At 44.4% G+C, this 8882-nt stretch overlaps 1 protein-coding gene across 1 annotated transcript; it reads left to right on the top strand.

The window, feature by feature from the left end:
- Nucleotides 1-413: 413 nt before the first annotated feature.
- LOC129680765 (pre-B-cell leukemia transcription factor 1) lies at nucleotides 414-7498 on the top strand. The gene is made up of 2 exons (XM_055612498.1): nucleotides 414-654; nucleotides 7304-7498. The coding sequence occupies exons 1-2, from the start codon at nucleotides 460-462 to the stop codon at nucleotides 7496-7498; spliced, it is 390 nt and encodes a 129-aa protein (XP_055468473.1). The 5' UTR covers nucleotides 414-459.
- The last annotated feature ends 1384 nt before the right edge of the window (nucleotides 7499-8882 follow it).

Here is an 8882-nt window from a genome sequence, read left to right as displayed (position 1 = left end):
CACACACACACACACACACACACACACACACACACACACACACACACCTTGAACTCTGGATCCTCCTGCCTCCACTGAATGCTGGGACCTTCTTACATTTTCTCCTAGTGAAACATATGACACACTAACTCTCCATGGCCCTCTCTCTGGTCCCCACCCTACTGTTCTCCTGTTCTAGGTACCCCATGTAAGTAGCGTTTCTTTGGAGGAAAGCAAGTGTCTCCTCCCACATACGCACCCTCTCAATTCTTGCCCTTCCCGTCCTCCGTTCTCTACATGCCGTATGGCAGGGGCTAGAAGCTGGCTTAGCTGAGGGACGCAGATGAGTTCTCGTATTTTGTGTTTGTTAAATGTTTCCCCTGAGTTTGCTGCCACTAATGCTTTCTTTTCCCTTCATCTTTCTCTGTAGTTTTGAGTATTCGGGGAGCCCAGGAAGAGGAGCCCACAGACCCCCAACTGATGCGACTGGACAACATGCTGCTAGCAGAGGGGGTGGCAGGGCCAGAGAAGGGCGGAGGCTCAGCAGCAGCAGCAGCGGCAGCGGCAGCTTCTGGGGGCGCGGGTTCAGACAACTCAGTGGAGCATTCCGATTACAGAGCCAAACTCTCACAGATCAGACAAATCTACCACACAGAGCTGGAGAAGTACGAGCAGGTAACCATCCCAGTGTAGACTGGGCTTCGTGGTGGCCACGGACAAGGAAAGGGCAGAAGAAACCTTGGCCTCACAAGCATGCCTTGGTCAGGCCTTGCCCAGAGGTCAGGTCTTACTGTCGTAGAGTCTTGAGTACCCTCAAAACTCTGGTCTCAACTATTAAAAGCCCAGGCCTTTCATGGGGTAAGACACTAAAATCCATGACATTGTAAATGGCGACCTGAAGAACTATGAACGGTCAATGTAAGGGATATCCTGTGCCAGGAACTTTGGAACATATGTGGGATGTGGAATGTGTTTACAGGGTCTCCCAAAGTGTTGTCAGAGTCGCCACCTGATTGCAGGCGGCTGCTGCCTTCCTTTGGCCACAGCTTGTTGTTTCTTTCAGGGACATTACTGTTCTGAAAGTTCAGAGAATCCCATGGGAAGACGTACTTGAACCTGGAGGCAGCTGAGTCAAACCTGCCCTCTTCTTTGTGGGTGATATGTGAGGCAATGCACAATTATCTACAGAAAGAGTAGATCATCTTAGGAAATGTTCTAGAGAACCTCACATGGAGTCCTAGCATTCTTCTGATAGTGCGCACTGGACCCCAAGGAGCAGGTGTTTGAGAGAAAATTGTAGCTTCGTGAGTGATCATAGAAGCCCTCTAAGGAAAAAAAATTAGGATGGCTTTAATCCACAAAACAGTAGACAGAGATGCGGTACCCTACTGAAGACAAAGCTCTCTGCTCTTAGGGAAAGCCTTGCTTGTTCCCTGTTCACTCACTCGGACTTCTGTATCAGTGCTGGCTGGCTCTCCAGCCACTGTGAACAATAGTGCTCTAGCAGGAGCCCTTTACCACCCAGCTTTCATCCATTTATTTAGCCAACAAACACATTTGTTTTCACCATTGGGTTCGATGCTGAACTCAGGTTCTATACGAATGTCTTTTCCTTGAATTAGATTTTCTTTTACTATTTTTATGAGTGCAAAAAGAAAAGCAGTCTACTTAGGACTGCCTAGGTAACGGCAAATGCAAACGTAATAGAAAATCTAAATTTTAAAATAGAAATGGACGTTTTAAAATTTAAAGTAGAGAAAGTTTCATTATTGCGCTCCTGTCCACCTTTGGGATGTATACTCAGGCCGTCCACTCTCTTAAGCAGACGGAAATACTATGCCTCCTTAAGTTAAGCTCTGTGAAATTCATCCAAGATGCAGTGGGCTGATGGAAGGGAAAATAAAAATCAGCATGTTAAGAACTGTGAGTCATTGCCCTGTACCTTCTTAGGAAGAACAAATGTTCTTGACACACTGTTGGCTCGCAAAGCCTTGCCTCAGGTCCCAGGAGTCTGGGATAAGCTGGCCTGTCTACTGAAGGTGCTTTTTCTCCCCACCTGGATCCTCCTGACTCTGGGCTTTGCACTAACCTAGCAGGGTAACTTTAGAAGATGCAAGTGCAGACTTTTCTTACAAAGATTTTTGGATGGCCTCTTGGTTTATCTCCTCTATGCCATTCTTATTTCACCTTCTCCAGGAAGCATGGCCCTTGCCTAGCAACCCGCCTAGACCTGATGTCTATGTTAACTCGATGCCATGAAATCAATGCATGAAAGGAACTTAGAATAAATACAGCTTCCTCCAACCACACAACTGCAGTTGGCTTTTAGGCTTGGAGGTGTTGAAGGATGGCTTCATTGTTAGCTTGGGATGTCAACAGTACAGAACTGATTTCTCCATTGAAACCCCCTTCTCCCTCTCACATCTCCCTCCAAAATGCAACCAACTCGGGCAGCAATAAATAGTCCATTTCAGTAACATACTCACTATTGCAAAACACCAGGGCCAGTGGAATTGTAGTTGCTCTTCCAGGCCATTTTGTCATTGGATGCCTAGGACTGCTTGATGCAGATGAGGAAGGTGAGGTGAAACAGGCTGTTTGTGTCTGAGGTCACACGTCTGATGAGGAATAAAGGTTTCTCTAGAGTCCTGTCTTAAAACTTAGGCCAAGGGCTCTTATTAAAACAAGACCTGGCTTCATTTAGTAAAAACAAAGTGTGAACACTGGTCAGCGTTAAATAACAAGAGTGTCTGTTACCTCCCTGAGCTGGACTGCTGGCACCAGGCTAGTGATAAAAATGGTCTCTCTAGAAATTTCTTATGGATTCACACCTAATCTAAGTCATAAAGATGTTGGAAGCAAAGAACTTAGGGGGGGAAAAAACCCATGAGGACAGAACAAATTATGCAAATATAGCAGTGGTCGACTTGTGTATTTATTAGATTTAGGAAGTAAAGCGTCAGGTCTCCTTATTTATGTGGGCAGTTTCTGGGTAAGAAGTGAGTTCTGCTTAACACATTCTGGATGCTTAATAATTTATTAAAATCAGTTTGTTAATTATAATAAATAGCAGCTTGCGCAGCCATGGCACTGTTAACCTTTTAGCTGGTGTGTTTGAGAGATCCATCTTCTTCACTTTTCTGCAACAGTTCCTCATGGGGGCTTTGTTATAAGTAGGGAACCTCAGTCAGGTGAAATGTCACCCTCCACGCTCATAGCTGTTACTGTTGAGTCTGCTGTCTTTGTTTAGTTCTTTCTATATTGATAACAGATAACTACACAATCATTAACTACAACCACTTCCCTCACCCCCCAGCTCTCCAAATAGGTCCGCCTAAACAAGATACTGTTTCATCCCAAGGTTAATAAATGAGCTTCTAGAAGCTTCCATCCCTATTAAATGAGATCACTAAAATGCTTCTGTAGCAGATCATGTTGGTGGCTAAGAGTAGTTAAGAGCTGACATGCTCAATAGATAAAAAGCCATGGTGTCAGAAAACCAAATCTTATTCCGAGGGCTGTTCATAAAAATGATCAGATAGGTAGATAGATAGATAGATAGATAGATAGATAGATAGATAGATAGATAGATAGATAGATAGATAGAGACCTTCTTGTTGCTTCAAGGAGCTCTTCCACTTCTGTAACAATGCCACTAGAGTGCAAACATAGCCAAGTCTCCATCTCAGGTGGAATAACTCAGTTAACAGCTAAGGGAGCATGTGGAGATAAGGTTTGAAACCCTTACACTCTCTCATAAGCACACTCACTGTAAGTTTTCCCTCCATGTCCTAGTGTGCCCATCTCTCTCTATTCAGATCAATCATTATTCATTATTTACATTATTACTGTGCAAGTAGTATTTGTAGCTGACCCAATTAGCGTGCCATGATTGCATTTGCTTTCCCTGGATTTCCCCAGAGTTGGCCACTGCCTCTTTTCCTCATCTTTGGCCTTATATCTTTTGATCTTTCTTATGCTGGGTGTGCTTGTCATTTTTTCAGGGCTCAGATTCACTCTTTTTCTTCTTCCTGTTTTCTTTCCTTCCTTCCTTCTTTTATGTACATATACAGTAACTCTATAGATCTCTGTTGCACCTCATTAGGTTAGGAGTTATCATTCCCAGCTTACAAGGGAAAAGAGACACAGATGCATTTAAGAACTGAAGTCCTGCAGGCTGGAACCCAGGCAACCTGTCCTTCAGCCCACTTCCTGGTCCATACAAGTGATCTCTTCTGCCTTTGTGAAGGATGCCACATTAGTCAGAAGATGGGTTGTCATGCAGGATGTCAGGCAAAATCGAACCTTGCAAGGTTCCCTACCTCGGCTTCTTTTTAGTGTGCTGTGTCTCCAGCTACCCTTAGGCAGCCTACTTGGGATACTTCTTTCTAGAAATCTCCCTGTCCCACAAGGTAACCAGAGCTCTTCATCATAGTTCTCTTAACAGTCCACAGCAGAGAGAGGATTCTATTATATGTTAACCTCAAATAATACCTTACTGCCACATTGTGAGCACCTGAGCTAACAGAAGCAGCCCAGCTTCCAACATTGTTCCGGTGGACAGCTGAGGGGTTGTTATAGGCAGTTCAGTTCCTAGAAGAATCTGGATCATTTTGTCCTGTCCATCTAAGACAGGCTTGGAAACCTTGAGCCTCAGCTGTGTGTTCGCCCAGCTGCTCAGCAGCTGCTTTGCTCCACCTCAGCAGTGGGTGGAAGGACTCCACTGTCAGCTCATTGCTGAGCATAAAAGGCCCTGGAATAAAATGCCCTGACTAAACACCAGATATTGTGAGTATTTTTGATTCACTGTAATGAAACACATTATTATTAACCAAGCCCTATGGCTTCCCAGCTGAGAGCTGGTAAATTTGACGGTACCTCCTAGCCTTCAGCTCCTGCTCCCTGACAGTCCCCTAGACTTAGGGATGCTCCAGCTGAGCAGATGCTCTGTTTTCTCAGATGGCTGTGGGCTTACTCTGAGCCTCACTCTCTACTCTATGTCACGGGGACCTCAGAATTCCTGCTAGCTCACTGGCCAGTTTTCACTTTGCTGTCTATGTGGAACAGTCCCACAGCCTAGGTTTGGCTTGGGAATAAGATTGGAACAGACCCATGTCTTGATAATACTTTTCTGAGTGGAGAATGCTGTGTAAACCCATTAGTGGCTTTTCTTCAGCATCTTCCTGCAGAGTAGAAAGGGGGACATGAATTGTCACGTTTATTTTACCAGGACGGAAATGAAGCCTGCAGAAGTGTACATTGTCAGGGTAATAAGGTAGAGTTCTAAGGTACAGAGTTACTACATATGTACATAAAAGAAGGAAGGAAGGAAAGAAAACAGGAAGAAGAAAAAGAGAGTGAATCTGAGCCCATAAAAAATGACAAGCACACCCAGCACAAGAAAGATCAAAAGATATAAGGCCAAAGATGAGGAAAAGAGGCAGTGGCCAACTCTGGGGAAATCCAGGGAAAGCAAATGCAATACCTCTATATTTGTTTACTTTATTTCATGTAAAGAAATGTTTTGCCTGAGTGTTTCTACATGCACCACACATATATGCAGTGACCAAGGAGGCCAGAGACGTGTATCAGATTCCCTTGAACTGGAGCTACAGACGGTTATGAGCTGCTACGTGGGTGCTGAGAACCAAACCCAAGTCCTCTGCCAGAAGCCTGCAAGCAGCAAATGTCCTTAGCTTCTGAGCCATCTCTCCAGCCCCTAATTTATGAACCCATAATGAGGTCACAGTTTGTTGGTCCATCTATGCGTACATCTATAGTAACTCTGCAGATCTCTGTTGCACTTCATTAGGTTAGGGGTCATCACCCCTAGTTTACAGGGGAAAAGAGACACAGATGCATTAAAGAACTGAAGTCCTGCAGGCCGGAACCCAGGCAACTTGTCCCTCAGCCCACTTCCTGGTCCATACAAGTGATCTCCTCTACATGTAGATCTTTGTGCACAAGAATATGGGTACCTTTTACTGTGTTAGAGGATTGACTAATAATTAAATCTCTAAGATGAATAAAATGTATCCTTTGGTGATGAACGAATTTGCATAAATGCTCACAGGGGAAGGGTTCAAAGCAGGCCTCCCCACTGTGGAGTTCAGATGCTGCCCTGTGGATGCCTCTGGCCATGTTCTTTTGGTCATCCAAACTCAAAGGATTCTTCAATAAAGAGTCCATGAGTGTGGGCTCCTGTTATTGCTATTGCATTCTTGACCCAAGTGAAGAGTTTTATGATATAAAAAAACATGGTAATGCAGTGTTGTCAATAATACGCATGTTTCTGCTCTTCATATTAAACTTGGAGTCCTCTGAGTCCTGAGTTTGAAGTTCTCAAAGCTTCACCTTGCTCTCTTCATTACAAATCTAACACAGTTTTACAGCATTGCTGTGAGTTAATCGGTGAATAGATATTTTATTGAGTGTTCAGTTAATGAAACTAGACTATGGATGTTAAGTATTAATAACTAAAAGAGAGGGTAGTGGTTTCCCAAAGAGTGAGTTCAGGCTCTGAATTTCCAGGCCCATAATAATAGGAAGTGTTTGGGTCTCGTTTTAGCCCTTTCATGCCTCCTGTGTGCCATTGGGAAAGTCCCTTCATCCCTTTGGACCACAGTCTTCCCAACTGGAAAAGAAAGAAGTGGAGAAGTTATTTTCTGCTTTGATCTCCATGGTTGACTGATAGTATGCTCCTGCAAGGGAAGTTTCTGGATCCTCTAAATCACATTGGATCCTCTTTTTAGGTTCCTGGGGACAGATTCCACTGTGTTATCGACCAGGCATAAGAGGGTTTCTTTAGATAAAATTCAAAGCCAACTAATAAGAAATCTCCGGGAAGAGTTATCAGAGATACTTATTTTGTCATTCTACTTAAACCCTTTTGGCTGTTTTTGTTTCCCAAAATGGAATATCTGGAAGCCGTACCCTATCAGGGATAATGAGCAAGGCGGAGAAAGCTCATGATGAATCTGACCCCACGTCTCTCTCCTCTTAATGTAGGGGCAAAAGGCAAGGCGATGTTAACTATCTCCCCTTTTACTGTCGTAAATTCACAGAACCAAAAAAAAAAAAAAAATGATGTTAAAATGATTCCGAATTTAATTTTTCCCTTAAGAAGTTGAAGCCAAAAACGTAGAACTAGAGCCACTAGGGAGAAAAGGAATTTCTAGACAATCATTTATTCTAGCTCTCGCCTCCTTCTAGTTTTCTCCACTTGTGCAAGTCTCTAGAAAAGCATCCAGGCCCCATATTGTGGACTCTGCTTGCTAAGCCATGAACTTCAGCTCACCCCCTGCTCACCGTGTCTCCGCTGCAGGCCTGCAATGAATTCACCACCCATGTGATGAACCTCCTTCGAGAGCAGAGCCGGACCAGACCCATCTCCCCGAAGGAGATCGAGCGGATGGTTAGCATCATCCACCGCAAGTTCAGCTCCATCCAGATGCAGCTCAAGCAGAGCACGTGCGAGGCCGTCATGATCCTGCGCTCGCGGTTTCTGGATGCGAGGTGAGTGAGGCTTGCCTGGGAAGGTTGTTGGGTCCTTTAGAGAAAAACGCTGATCCGGCAGGGTCGAAGTTCGTGGGCTGGCTCTCCCCAGAGTTTCAATTCTACTACCCTGAATGCTGCGCGCTGCGCTAGCTTTGAGCAAAGTTCTAAGGACCCAGAAACACAGGCTGAGAGGCAGGATGGCCCACTGGTTTCCATATAGTGCTGGAAAAACCCATTATTGCTACGGCTATTCCTCTGGGTGAGCAGCACAGGTGACAGCAGGAGACCAGGAATGTTTTTTGTTGTTGTTATCGTTATGCAGCACTGTTTCGTTGTCTTACGGGACCTATCAGAGCCATGTGCTTATTGTCATTTTACTAACACATCACAGTGACACTTCCTCCAAAGAGGGCTGGTTCTCACTTCTTGAAAGCCGGGATCTTTTCCGTACTGTACGGATAGAGATTGTACTCCATTGACTTCAATAATCAATTTTTAGATTACCGTGTATTATACTGTGGGCCTCTTAAGAAGCCCAAAGTTGAGCAACACATGTGTCCCTTAGCATAAGGAGTCAAGAAGGTGGCTTGATAGGGACCCGATTGATTGGTTTGATGTTTTCTGTCTGGCTTCAGTGGTGCTCATGACCTTACTTATGAATTCAAAATATTTATTTGACAAAACAAATGGGGCTAGAACGTCCTTTTAAAAAAGCATGAGGAATTGGGTGCCTGTGATCCCAGCACTCAGGGAGGCAGAGGCTGTCAGATCACTGTGAGTTTGAGTTCGAGGCCAGCTTGGTCTACAAAGTGAGTCCAGGAGAGCCAAGGCTACATAGAGAAACTCTGTCTCTAACAAACAAACAACAAAAAACAAAAATAAGCGTGAGAACTGGGAGCAAAATATACAAGAACCAGTTCTTAATTCTTCTACTCTGTAGACCAGTGGATTTCTGTGAACCCTTGGCTTCTCTTCTCCAGCCTCTGAGATAGTTAACAATCAGAGTTTCCCTTTGCTCTACAAGTAGATTTTGACAGTTGATCGACAAGCATGTCCCGTAGGATAGGTGTGCCTCGCAATCCACAGTTCATCTTGATTTGGTCATCTTTTGTGCCTGTTCAACTTCTGAAAATATCCCCAACATTAGGGCTTTAATCTTTCAATGTTAGTGTGTCATGGACACTGTTTCATGGTGTGTAGAGTTTTGTTCCTTTGGAATCAAACTGGAAGATTCACGGCTATTCCAGGGTTGCTTTCCTCTCTGGTATCATGCATTATTCAGCTTTCCTGTCTGCATTTTCTCTGTCTCTTCTTAGTGGTAGTCTTTTGTGGTTGGTGGACCTTATTTAAAGCTCCCCCGAATCTTTTCCCACCTCCCTTACTTCACTGTGTTTTTGGATTGCGTG

The sequence above is a fragment of the Psammomys obesus genome, unplaced genomic scaffold (assembly GCF_907164565.1).
Source record: "Psammomys obesus unplaced genomic scaffold, mPsaObe1.curated_primary_1811, whole genome shotgun sequence".
In the NCBI taxonomy this organism is placed as follows: domain Eukaryota; kingdom Metazoa; phylum Chordata; class Mammalia; order Rodentia; family Muridae; genus Psammomys; species Psammomys obesus.
Note: the sequence above shows the minus strand (reverse complement) of the source record. Positions and strands in the feature narration are given on the sequence as shown.

Coding starts and splice junctions, on each gene's coding strand:
- LOC129680765 (XM_055612498.1), top strand. CDS start 460: ATGCGACTGGACAACATGCTGCTAGCAGAGGGGGTGGCAGGGCCAGAG. Junction 655..7,303: donor AGCTGGAGAAGTACGAGCAG/GTAACCATCCCA, acceptor TCTCCGCTGCAG/GCCTGCAATGAATTCACCAC.